Here is a 14,161-nt window from a genome sequence, read left to right on the forward strand (position 1 = left end):
TTTCCAAAAAGCGGTCATTTGAGTTTTTTTTTGTGCTATCTTGGTATTTCAGGGCCTCCAAATTAGTGATAGATTGTGAGGAAATGAAATAAGAAATTTGCGCCCTTTGAAAGCCTGAAGGCGGTCATTGGTTTTTGGCAACTGATACAAAGACAGAGCTGTGCAGCTCCAGGTGGGAATGATTGCTCCCTTCAACCTTGTGGTGTAGGTCCAGTCCGCAGCCTGAATAAGAGCCAATGGTTCAAGAAAGGTTGACGGCACTCCCAGGTATGAAGCAGTGATAATTACTTTATTGAAGATAAAAATCCATCACAATACATCATAAGACATCATGGGACCTCTATGCAGGCATGGCAAGATTAACGTGTTTCACAAATCAAGGTTCGCTTAGTCATAATCTGATGTAACGCATGACGTTTACCGGATGTGACGTATCGATACTGACAAACGAGCGAGTGAGGATGAGACTTATACCCCGTACACACGGTCGGATTTTCCGACGGAAAATGTGCGAACGGAGCGTGTTGTCGGAAATTCTGACCGTGTGTGGGCTCCATCGGAGCCAGCTACATATAGCAGGCTATAGAGGGCTATAAAATTTTCCGACAACAAAATCCATTGTCGGAATTTCTGATCGTGTGTACACAAATCCGACGCACAAAGTGCCACGCATGCTCAGATTGAATAAAGAGATGAAAGCTATTGGCTACTGCCCCGTTTATAGTCCCAACGTACGTGTTTTACGTCACCGCGTTCAGAATGATCGGATTTTCCGACAACTTTGTGTGACCGTGTGTATGCAAGACAAGTTGGAGCCAACATCCGTCGGAAAAAATCCATGGATTTTGTTGTCCGAATGTTCGATCAATGTCCGACCGTGTGTACGGGGCATTAGAGGTTACACTGTGGGTCCGCCGTGACCACAATACGCCGCTACAGTTTGCCAACAGGAGTTTGCCTTTTTATGCTGATTGTGATTGGATTGATGTGAGCTTAATGGTTGAAGATTTCGTTTTACAATAAATTGCTTTTACGTTATTACACTATTGGAAGCACTTATTTTCATTTACATGTGGAGCAATCCTCTTCTGTTGTGCACGGTTGGATATTAAAAGTACAATTAACCCTGGTGGGTGAGTGCGTTTTCTTAAGGGGAGCGGAATCACCGTCACTAACGATGTGGTGGAAGAGAATTTCTTTAAGATATTTATCATAGAAGAATTATCTCCGAGTCAACCATATGAAGTTTATCACTTTTATGGACTTTAATTTTATTGAAATTTCTTTCATTTATTTATTTTTTGCTATCTTTATTTTTAATTACGGTTCTCACTATTCACATGGTGTTATTGTATATTAGTACACTGTTTAGTATTTAATTCACTATTACATTGTGATATCAGCGCCACTATTTTTTAATTTAAAATACCTCTATATAATCTGATGTGAATTGTTTTTTGGCACCCGTACACGGCTAGGCTGCCACAAAGTCTCTCACATGTAGTATTCCCATACTCAAGAGAAGCAGCAGAATGTATTTTGGGGTGTAATTCTACATATACCCATGGCATGTGTGAGCAATATATCATTTAAGTGACAACTTTGTGTAAAAAGAAAATTGTCATTTTCCAGAAGTGTGTGGCAAAAAATAAAATCTTGCATGGATTCAACATGCCTTTCAGCAAATAGCTTGGGGTGTCTACTTTACGAAAAAGGGGGCATTTGGGGGGGGGGGGTTGTGCTATCTTGGCATTTCAGAGCCTCTGAAACTGATAGGTAGGAAGTGAAATAAGGAAATTACTGTACGCACCTTCAAGCTTTCAAAGGGGTCATTGGATTTCGGCTACGGTCCCAAAAAGTCTCACACATGGTATTTCCAAACTCGGGAAAAGCAGCAGAATGTATATTGGAGTGTTATTACACATATACCCATGGCATGTGTGAGAAATATCTCAACAAAGTGACAACTTTGTGTAAAAAAAAAAAAAAAATGACACAAAATAAAATCTTCCGTGGGCTCAACATGCCTCAGCAAATTCCTTGGGGTGTCTACTTCTAAAAAGGCAGTAAGAAAGTAAAAGCTGTGTAAACTCCAGAACACAATACACACCCTAGTTTTGTAGACGCTATAACGTTCACACAAACCAATAAATATACACTATTGGGATTTTTTTTTTTTACTGAAGAAATGTACCAGAATAGATTTTAGCCTAAATGTATGACACAATTTGAGTTTATTGGATGTTTCTTATAACAGAGTAGAAAATATGTTTTTTTTCAAAATTTTCATTTTTTTTTTCATTTATAATCACAAAAAAAAACCCAGTGGTTATCAAATACCATTAAAAGAAAGCTCTATTTATGTGAAAAAAAGGATATAAATTTAGTTTGGGTACAGCGTTGTATGACTGCGCAATAACCAGTTAAAGTAGCGCAGTGCTGAGTAACAAAAAAAATGCCCTGGTCAGGAAAGGGGTAAAACCTCCCTGGAGGTAAAGTGGTTAAAGTGTGACAGCGCTGAAAAATGTAAAAATGGCCTGGGCAGGAAGGGAGTGAACGGGCCAGTATTGAGGTGGTCAAGTTACACTTATGCCTCGTTTCCACCGAGCGGATCGGTTCGGGTCGGATCGGTTTGGAAGGCCTAGAATGGTCCGGCCTACTCAGGCGAGGGTTTCCACTGCAAGTCGGACCGACAGGGGCCATACGTGGGTTTAGAAAAAATGCCTAGCATGGCGTCACACGTCCACCAATCAGTGGAATGTGTCGTAGCTCCGCCCTAACCGAACCGTTCCATTTTCTATGGCCCCACATCTGAAGCAGGACCCTGAATGGAACGGTTCGGTTGTATGGGCCGCTTTCATAATGGAAACACCCAAAATAGCGTACCATACCAAACCGAACCGAACCGATCCGCTCAGTGGAAACGAGGCATTAGTCTTCAAGGGAGCTGATGCCATTCTCTGTGCATTATGTTGTTGTATGCAGAAATGCTCGACTCAATTTCTTTTTTTTTTTTTTAAGGGGTTTATTTTTGCATTTTCGAGGTATACAAAATTCAACATGAAATGCTATAAAATAATGAAATCCGACAGCAGTTGGTAGAATAAAAATTGCTATGTCAGAATTTCTTCAACATTTCACACACAGTAAACTCTCACTCACTCATTGGCCCCAACCTCCTTCTAGCAGTATAAAGAAAGGGGGATTGCAACAAACATCTTGTTTAGGTATCAGGCTGATCTAACACAGAGGGTGCGATGCCAGGTGAGATCATATTTATCTATGTGTAAGCGATATCCCGCTGGTTAATGATGGTAGAAAAGCTCAGTTACCCATGTTGATGGCAGAAGCCTACATGATGATGATGACCAGGGTTCTCCCTCACTGGTGCAGAGGCTGCCAGCACGCACAGAACGCAGTTCAAGCACACTGACACATGGGGGCGGTCTAGGGAATGTCTTTTTGTGATTTATTGCCAGATAATTTAAAGATTGTGTAGGGTAGTTTTCGATACTCCAAGACCACTAACAGTACCAGGAGGATATACTTCTCTGTGCTACAGTCTTTCTACTAAGTTCAGAGTACAGTTCTCTCATGAGAGACTAGGGGAGGTCAGAGGTATGAATCTTTCAGGAGAGGAACTACATGGCCTAGCTATCCTAAAAGTACAGAGTCACCAGGATCTTTTAATGGAGTAGTGCTACCGAGGACAGGGGAGCAGCTGTGCCCATTCATCTTCCTCCACGTGCTTTCCAGTGAAATTGTGGGGACTTAATTCTTAGGTGAAATCTCAGGGGGTATTAGAGATACTTCCAGATAAAGCCCCCCCCCCCCCCGGCTCTGCCACAGCCAGGACCTCCATGAACAATAGCTTGAATCATTAGAGCACCAGGAAGACCCTGCTGTTTAAAGCTCAGTCTATTTATGTGCTCTTCAGCCACCTTCTGGGCACACCTCCCAAGGATTAGCTGCAGCACCATAACTACTCATGCTGCCTATTTGCCTTGCTCCACTCCCTATGTTATAGAACAGGGGTCTCCAAACTTTCTAAACAAAGGACCAGTTTGCTGTCCTTCAGACTTTAGAGGGGCTGGATTGTGGCCAGTTGGAGTAGAAAGTGGTCTTAGGTTTGGTGGTCAGTGGAAGTAAAAAAATGACATAGCAATTGTGGTAAGCAGAAGGAGAATTGGTGTCACATTGTTGGTATCAGTGGCAAGAATTATGCCCCACTGTTAGTGTCAATGGAGGGAATAGTGCCCCAAGGGCTGAAAGAAGGCTGACAAAAGGCACATCTTGCCCCCCAGGCCATAGTATGGAGACCACTGTTCTAGAACTTTCTTGAAGGCAAGGGAGAACAATCAAACTTACAGGCTGTGAAATTCAGAACTGCCAAAATAAATCAACAACTGCTCCACTGTTTACAGGGGAGCCAAAATAGCTTTTTTTGCCTTATATCCTAGCAACCTAACTAGGGGGGTGCTACACATGGTTGCCCAAGTTTGTACATTTTTTGGGGGACAGGCTCTGCTGTTATACCTTATTTTATATTTAGGTAGCAAATAATTTATTTATTGATAATTTGACCAATGCCAGAGGGATTGGAACTTTTTCCATTATTTTTGTGTCATGATTTTGGTAGAGATGGAAGATAGTTAAGTTTCAAGCCCCCTCACTAAACAAGTCAATTTTGGAGACTAGAAGGCTTTGAAACAGTATGCAATAATATGTGAACTTGTTAAAAAGAAAAAAAAATGGAAAACATCAGCTGCAGATTGAAAGCAACATTAATGGAGTTATATACTGTACATTTCTCTTTTTTTTTTGGTTTTAAATCGTTTATTGAGAATTAATACAATACATTGTATATCCATCTTTATATGCTGTATTAGTACAAAATACCAACAGAGATCTTCAAGTGAGAAGAAAAAAAAAAACGTTACAACACACACAAAAGAACAAAAAAAAGAAATATGAATTTGCAAGATCCTAAGTACAGTCGAGCACTATAGATTTGGGACAGATCTGGCACCCCATATGGGTTCACACTGTGTCAAGGTCTGGCCCTATTAAAGCAAATAATGAGTGCTCTATAGATGATGGGACTTGTCGTGCCTCTCCGGAACTACAGTATTGTTCCTGAGAAACAAGACCGCCCCCTGGGGGTAGATCTGAAGACTGTTGATGAAAAAACTCTGATTACACTAACACTCCCCGATGTTATGAGGAGGTAGCGTAAAGTATCTCACACCAAACAAGATGGATAAAGTTTGTTCTTGAAATATCGGATGCTTAAGAACCGGTATAATCTGTGGTGAACTTCATAAATCTTAACAGAAAGGGAAGTAAAGAAAAGAAAGAGTAGAAAGGGGGGGGGGTGCCAGCACCCAGATCAAGTTTAGCTATCAAACTGTAGTAATCCTTGGGATAAGGGCTATGCCTAAGTGCCCAGCCCAGGGTTCCTAAGTTGCCTCAAATGCTTTGGTGTTGTCCAGAATAGTGCTGACTATTCTTTCTTGGGACATGATCCAAGAGATCTTTCTCTTAGCGGCTATGAGAGAAATTTTCGGTGTCTTCCATGCCTTAGCGACCGTGATTTTAGCTCCAAGCAACATGAAAGTTATCAGCCTTTGGGAGTATTTAGGGATCTTAGGGATTTGCGAGTTCAGCAGAGCTATTTGTGGGGTTTTAGAGATCGCCAGGCCTGTGACTCTACAGATAAGATTAAACAATTTGTTCCAAAATCCCCCAATTCTTGGACAATCCCACCACATATGAAGCATGGTTCCCTGGGCTTGGCAATTCCTAAGGCATAGTGGCGAGGAAGAGGGGAACATCTTAGCTAATCTCGTCGGTACCAGATACCATCTGGTTAGAACTTTCCAATTAGCTTCTACCAGTGAGATATTTAATATACCTTTATAAGCTCTTGTTCCTCTTCTGTGACATTCCTCCAGGTCCCAGGTTTCCTGTAAGTCTTTTTCCCAAGCTTCCATATATGAGAATTTGGAGGAGGGTTCTGATAAAGAAGTGTATATTGTGGAAATGCCCCCCTTTTGCGCCGTACCCTGACCACACCAGCGTTCATAGTTTGAGAAAACCGGGGGGCAGGTTTGTTTTTCCAGATTGAGGATAGAAAGTGGGAAATTTGATAGAATCTAAATTTCTCCAAATTGGGGAGGTCCAACTTTTCGATGCAGAATTTCAATGAGATCGGTCCCGATTGGGAGAAAAAGTGGCCGATACGATATATCCCCTTATCCAACCACCATTGTAAAGATTTGATATCCGTACCTGGTCTGAAAAGGGGATTATGAAAAATGTGAGCCAACGGGTATGTTGCTGATGTCAGAGAGGGTAAATGTTTCATGTCATCCCATAATAGCATGGAATGTGAAAGAGTGGGAGACATTACCAGTGGTCTAGATTTACGGGGGCTCCATAATAGGTAATCTAACGTGTACGTGGGCACTGCCTGTCTCTCTATATTGATCCAGTCCAGTTTCTCGTGTCTAAAGTAAAACCATTGAAAGTTGAGCTAGTCTTGCTGCCTGATAATATCTAAAGAGTTCTGGTAGACCCATTCCTCCGCGTGTTTTGGGGCTATAAAGAATCTGTCTAGCTAATCTATAACCCTTTTTGCCCCAGATAAATTTAATTATCTTGCCTTGAAACGACTTAAGATGATTTTTCCTAATCGGTATTGGGAGGGATCGGAATAAGTAAAGTAACCTAGGTAAAAGGGTCATCTTAATGGAATGTATTTTACCTATCCAAGAAATGTTATGTAGGGACCATGTTTGAAGGTCTTTTTCCAGTTTACGGTACATGTGGGGAAAATTTGCTTGATATAGGTGGTCAATCTTTGAAGTAAGGTTAATTCCTAGGTAACGTATTGATGTATCACTCCACTTAAATTTAAATGAGTGTTTCAAATGTTCGGCCAAAGCTGGGGATAGTGAAACATTCAATGCATGTGATTTGTCCATATTCACCTTTAGACCTGAAATATTCCCAAAGGATTCTAAGAGTTTATTTATATTAGGAAGGTAGGTTAGTGGGGAGGTAACGAAGAGCAGGATATCATCCGCGAAAAGGGCGCATTTGTGGACTGATTGTCCGCACCAAACCCCTTTGATGTTTACGTCTGATCTGATTGCTATGGCCAGAGTTTCAATCGCTATGGCGAAGATTATTGGAGACAGAGGGCATCCCTGCCTAGTTCCCCTAGCTATTTTGATGGGATTGGAAAATAAGCCCTGAAGTTTGACTCTGGCTACTGGATTAGAATACAAGGATTGTAATAACCCTAGAAAGCACTCTCCAAACTCCCATCTCCGAAGGATTGTAAAAAGGTATGACCAAAAGAGAGTCGAAGGCCTTTTGTAAATCTAGCGATAGCAAAAGGCCCTCCTGGTGGGGGCTTCCATCCCAGGCAGATTGTAGGATTGAGTTGATGTCAATCGCCCTCCTAATTTGATCTGGGCCCTGTCACCCTGGGATGAAGCCCACATGATCCTTGTGAATGTATTGATTTATAAAAGAGCTTAATCTGTTGGCCATTATTTTGGTAAGAATTTTCAGATTATTGTTTATAAGGGAGATAGGTCCATAATTTTCCACTAGAGAAGGGTCTTTATCTGGTTTGGGGATAACTGAGATGAAAGCTGAGTTCAAATGGGTGTCTATGTCTTCTCCTTTCCGTTTAGAATTAAAAAATTTGTTGAGATGAGGGACTAGTGGCAGCAAAAGTTTTGTAGTAAAGGGTGGAGAACCCATCCGGACCCGGGGCAGAACCAATTTTTAAATTTTTAATCACTTCCAAGGTTTCTTCTGTGGAGAAGGGTGCTTCCATCAGGTCCACGTGGTTTTTGCTAGGGGAGGGGATATTTAGGTCTTCCAGGAAGGCCTCTATAGCAGATTCGTCAGCCGAATTGCCTCTCTGGTATAATTTAGCATAAAAATCTTGAAATGATTGCAGAACACGCTGGGGATTTAAAGTAGTATAGCCATCCTGTTGTCTAATCTTAGGTAGTGAGAAGTTACGGGGTTTGGGGGATAGTTTAGAGGCCAACATAGTATTCATTTTATCTTTATGCTGATAAAATTTTGCTCCAGTCCAACGCAGGGAAACCTCGGCTTTAACCGTGAGTGCTAAGTTTAATGCCACTCTTGCAGCATCCAATTGTGCAGTGTTGACCTTTGATGGGTCTTTTTTGTGTAGATTACATAATGCTGTAAAATTAAAGTTTCACTACGTCTGAGGCTTTCTCTTTTTTAATGTGCGTTGTCATTTGGATTAGCTGACCCCTGATTGTAGCCTTGTGAGCTGCCCATAAAGTTTCAGCCGAGGTACCCTCGTTTAGGAGGAAAAATTCCTTCAGAGATTTCTCAATGATTGTGACCCTGATTGGATCCTTAAGCAGAGATTCCCTAAGTCTCCGCTGGGGGTGGGAGGGGGCTTAGAGAGGTGTCCCTGTAAAACTAGAATGACCATTGAGTGGTCTGAGAGGGATGAGTCCCTGATGTAGGTTTTTTTGACTAAGGGAATGTGAAGAGCTGATATGAAAATGTGGTCAATCCTGGAATAGGATTGATGGGGGTTTGAGAAATGCGTGAAATCCCTGCTGGACGGGTTAAGTTCCCTCCATATGTCCGCGAGACCTTGGTGGTAAATCATTTTAGCTATTCTAGTACTAATTTTCTTGGGGCGCATGAGTTGGGATGCGGGAGGTCTAGATTTATCTAGGGAAAGATCGAATGCCATATTGGAGTCTCCTCCAAATATAACTGTTCCCTCCAATAGGGGGGGTCTAACGTTTGAAACATTGATCGAAAAAATTGAGCTTGACCCTGGTTATGAGTGTAATAAGAGACTAGAGAGTACATATGATCCCCAACATTCCTTTCACCATGATAAATCTACCCTCCGTGTCTTTGGGAACTTGTACGGTCTTAAATTGGCAGGATTTTGCAAATAATATTGCGACCCTCTTTGTTTTATCTTTAGCGTTTGCTAACTGAAATTGGGGGTAATGGGCGTGAAGGAAGGGAGGATTGTACTGTATCGGAAAGTGTGTTTCCTGCAGCAACACCACATCCATTTTTTGAGAGCGGTATGACTGCAGGATTTTCCTTCTTTTAACTGCTGAGTTAAATCCCTGCACATTATGGGATACTATTCTGAGCGACGGGGAGATTGTGGTGTTAGAAGGCACAACTTTGTGTGAGAAGTGGTGCATGAATATGGAAATCACTTACCCTTGTATGCTTGAGTTGGATCGATCTTGATTGTATCCTGGGGAGAAACCTGGGACCTGGAGCTTCTGGAAGAGATGACATCACCTGAGTGCTGGCAATCAGAAAGAAGAGGTTAGAGAAAGGAAAAAGAGAAAAAGAAAGAGAAATGCAAATAGGCCAAACATTGGCCTGTAACGAAGAGAGGGGAAGAGAGCCCCTCCTTCGTCAGTAGAAAACCATTTTGGGCAGCCCTCCGAGAGGGCTGCCTTCCCGTCACCCGAACATAGAAATACCATATTCGAGAGTTGGGAGGGTGCACATGACTGCTGCCCGAGCCGCAGCCAACCTTGATATCAAATCAAAAAACAGATAAAGATTATAAACATTTCCATAAACTTAAATGAACAAATGTAGGTGAAACCAGACCTTCGGGACATTTTAAACTTGGTTCTTTGAAATCAGCAAAGAAGGGATCGGGAGGGGAGGGGTTTTGGAGCAAATTGGGCAGTGATTCCAGAATAGAAAAAAAAAAAAAAAAAGGTATCCAAGTGCCTGAGACATAGAGAAAGGTGCCATATATCTCAAGACTCTTGGCTACCGCTAGATGAACCCTTGGTGGGTCTGGTCCCCAAAAGAGATGACCGTGGCCTTCTATTCAAGAGTTAGATACATCATAAAATGCCTATTAAGCTTAAAGAAAAGGGTTCAGTATAAGTCCTCTTGCTTGGAGCGGAGCCTCCATCTACAGGCGAACCATTTGTTGGGAAGGTGTTCTTATATCTGCAATGAAGTGTATGAAGAAAATTGCATAATCGGCAATCAAGCAGACCCCCGCTCCTGTCATGGGGGATAAACGGAGTAACAAAAAGTAGACAGGCGAATCTCCAGGGTTAAAAATATGAACTCTTTGGAAGTCGCCTAGCAGGGCTGGGCCCTGGGGTAAAAGGAGATTGAGAAAGAGAAAAAAAAACAAAAACAATCCTCAGGTGGTCGTGTGTTCCTTTACTCTCCTGCTCTTGGACGACTTCCACGATGGGGAGATTGGGCTTGTGGGCGTAGGCCGCTTGGTGGTTCCTGCTTGCGAATTAGAAGTGTCCATTGTGGACTCCAATGCAATAAGTTTCAGGGAGAGAAGAACCTGTTGTCCTTCTGGGAAGGTAGTGAAAGAATGAGTTCTGCCGTTGAAGGTAAATTTAAGAGCGAAGGGGAAGGCCCACCAGTATTTGATTTCCTTCTGGGAGAGGACTTGTAGCAGTGGTTTGAGTGCTCTACGCTTTTGAATAGTCATTGGGGATATATCTGCAAAAATCTGTATTTCTTGACCTTGGAATGGAATGCAGGATTTTTGTCGAGATATTTTCATAATCTCATCTTTCACACTATAGTAATGAGGTTTCACCACTATGTCCCTGGGGTTCCCATCCTTCCTAGGAGGGCCCAGTGACCTGTGTGCCCTGTCCAGTTCCAATTTGTGTGGCGGTAAGGAAGGGGTAAGAGATTGAATAAGGTCCTGGATAGCTTTCGGGGCATCTGTGGTGGATTCAGGGATTCCTCTGACCCTAAATTGTCCTTCCTGGAACGGTTCTCAAGGTCATCAATACGGTTCAGAGCCACATCTAGTTGTTCTTGTATCACGTGTATGTTATCTGTATTTTGGTTAGCCCTGGAAACCGTGATATCAAGCTTATGTTCTATTGCTTCCATTCTAGAGCCCAAATTTTGGAAGTCAGCTCGGATATCATTAGTAATTCTGCTGGCTGTGATAGCAAGTCCTCTTTCCAATAACTCAGAGAATTTGATGAACAAGTCCCCTGCATTTTGGGGTATATCCTGGATCTGGATACTTGAGGGGGTATTGGCTGCCAGATGCCCTGGAGTCGCATTCAAAGGGGTCAGCATGTTATTGTCTAATGAACGCTCAATGAGCGACTCAGTGGATGCAGGCGAGGGGGTCATAATAGTGAGGCTGCTGGAATTAGCTTGGGGAGTGAAGGCTAAGGTAGTTGGAGCAATGACTTGCCTGTATTCCGTCTGACCCCCTGCATGTGTGTCTCGTGTCTGAGACGCGGCCTGCCATCTTGGATTCGGCCTGTGACCCCTCGGCCGAGAATTAGGGCCCCAGATCGCGGCGGGCTGAGCTGCCTGGCATCAAAGTGTGCTGGAGAAGATCCCCGATCAAATCCTGCTGCTTATGGGCATCCCTCTGGTTTGGGTCCGGTGCTAGGTTGGTTGGCTTGCTCGTGCAGAGCGGAGCTCTCAGCTTACGCAGCCATGATGGAAGTCCCACGCATGCACAACCTCTTACTGTACATTTCTAATGGTGTATACATGAGGCAGTTGGATCACCAGACACTTTTATTTCAGTTCTATAGACAAAAAAATGTGGCCTCCATACTCCTCCTGTCCAGTAAAGATGTTGGGTGTTAGATGCTGAATAGTCCTGGAGTCATTGTGAAACCGTTAGTCCAAGAAAATCAAAGTTGGTCTGCACACAGGACAATGATTGGTAGAGAAAATCTAAAACAACCTTTATTGGACAAAAACTAGTATATGTGTTGGTACTGTTGGAGAATTAAGGTTTACACAGATCTTATTAGTTGGTAGAATACATCTTCTTAATGCTTTTTCTAAACACTTCATCTCTAATGCCATAAATAAGTGGGCTGAGAAGTCTTGGCAAGCACATGAACATCAAAAAATTGATCATAATCACAAAATAATAATAATCTCCTTGGTATAATTCTGAAAATGAAGAAGTTAGAGAGAGCAGACAGAGAAAGAGCTGAACTGCATGAAGGATCAAGGTTCTCCCAGCCTTGGAGGCCGAAGACTTCCCAGATCCAGTTTTTCGAGCTATCAGCATAACCTTGACGTAGGTGAAGAGAATGACCAGAGACACCAGAATAAAACTTGCAATTAAGGTTGAGAATTGTATGGTGTTTTGGGCTGGTAGGACAAGTAATGATTGTTGCCTGCACAGTAGCTTCAGGGAGAAAAAATTCACCTCAACAGAGGAAGCGAGGACTATAAAATCAGCAACATTGGGAAGCAAACCAACAAACCACATTGCTGCAATAGCAAAATATGACCTCCGGGCTGAACATAACATGATGTGTTCGAGAGGGAAGCAAATAGCCACGTATCGTTCCAGGGCCATGAAGGCCAAGTTGTATGGAGTGATTCGTAATGTAGCTGTGGCAAAGGTCACCAGAATGTAACAGATGGGCACAGAAATATATAAGAGGAATCTAATGGCTAAACAAAGGAAGAGCCCAAGGCTGAGGTGCACTGTGTCGTTGATAAGCATATGAGCAAAAAGGATGTATCGTGCATTCTCCCGGACGTGAGGCGTGGTGAAGTAAACCATCAGAAGAACTATGATGAAGTAGATGAAGAAACAGAAGCAGAAGATGATGATGACAAAAAAAACTATTTTTGAATTTTGATATAGTTGATAGTATTGGTTGTTTATGTAGGTGATGTTATTGAAAGTACTGAATGCGGTTAGGTTCATCGTGAGCGGCTTCTGAAAAAAGTGAAAAAATGAATGACACTTCATAACTAGACAGCTAATCTCAATGCAAACCTTTACGTTGACCTTAAAGTGATTGTAAAGTCTCGTTTAAAAAAACAAAAACAAAAAACAGACATGTTACACTTAGGGTGGATGCAAAGATGAAATACCTAGGGGTAGTTATTTCTGCCCAACCTAAGAAATATATCTCCAAAAATTTGCTACCATTACTTCAGAAATTCAGATCTCAAAATGAAGTCTGGTGTAAGCTGACACTTTCTGTGGCTGGTCGTACCAATCTCTTGAAAATTATATGGATGCCATATTTATTGTATTATTTACATAACTCGCCCTGCTGGATTCCACAGAAATATTTCAAGAGATTTGGTATCTTTCGGAGCTTGATATGGTGGAATAAGTCAGCTAGAATTAAATATGAACACCTACAATATCCTAATCTCAAGGTGGGCTTTCAGTTCCAAATCCTTGGATATATTTCCTGGCAGCTCAACTTCAACATCTTGGGAAACTCGGGGCTTAAATACATCTTCTTTTGACATACTTAGCTCCTTATTTTATAACGCTAATCCATTATTCTTTCTTGATTCTTCTATTCCACCTTTTAATCAATATACTTACCCCTTACCCTACATTTCATCTGATATATAAGGTCTGGAAGTCTACCAACACAGTATTGTGCATTTTGGGATATACTAGATACACTCCATTATGGTCGAATAGGGCCTTTTCTGAAGTTTCCCATTTGGAAGGATTTTCTAGATGGGAACGTGCGGGGATTATTACCTTTATGCAAAAACGGAGTGCTGAAAACTTATCAGCAGCTCTGTACCGACTATGGTTTGGATAAAAGGTGTTTTATTTCAATACTTAGAATTAAGACACGCTTTAAAAAAAAACAAGGTATGGCTCCGGCCGTTCCTTTCTACAAAATCCCTGATTTGGACAGTGTAGTCCAAGCAAATAACACAAAGGGACTTGTCTCTAAATTATGTATGAAATTACTATCTGAACTGCTCCTTAAATTTCCGATTCCATGTAGACAAAAATGAGAGATGGATATTGATGTGGATCTAGAGGGTATATGGGACCAAATAATGAAGAATGCTCAGCTTGTCTTGATATCTCCAACGCATAGAATGACCCAACTTTTTTATTTTGTACAGGGCCTACCGTACCCCAGAGCTGCTGCATAGAGGTAGAAGTAGGTAGAAGGGAGAATTCTAAATGTCCAAGATGTCTGAAACTTTCAGGCTCTTTTATAAATTTGTTTTGGAGATGCCCAAAACTGCATCGGTATTGGCAAGATGTGATAGATACAATAAATTCCATATATGACATCTCACTTACCTGTCCTATGTCTCCTCGAGTATATAAACTCGAATAATTTAG

General features: G+C 41.9%; 1 protein-coding gene across 1 annotated transcript; it reads right to left on the minus strand.

Moving 5' to 3' along the window:
* Positions 1 to 11,830: 11,830 nt before the first annotated feature.
* Positions 11,831 to 12,751, minus strand: LOC141129733 (odorant receptor 131-2-like). The gene has a single exon (XM_073617822.1). The coding sequence runs from the start codon at positions 12,749 to 12,751 to the stop codon at positions 11,831 to 11,833; it is 921 nt and encodes a 306-aa protein (XP_073473923.1).
* Positions 12,752 to 14,161: the final 1,410 nt, after the last annotated feature.

The sequence above is a fragment of the Aquarana catesbeiana genome, linkage group LG02 (genome assembly GCF_042186555.1).
Source record: "Aquarana catesbeiana isolate 2022-GZ linkage group LG02, ASM4218655v1, whole genome shotgun sequence".
Classification (NCBI taxonomy): Eukaryota; Metazoa; Chordata; class Amphibia; order Anura; family Ranidae; genus Aquarana; species Aquarana catesbeiana.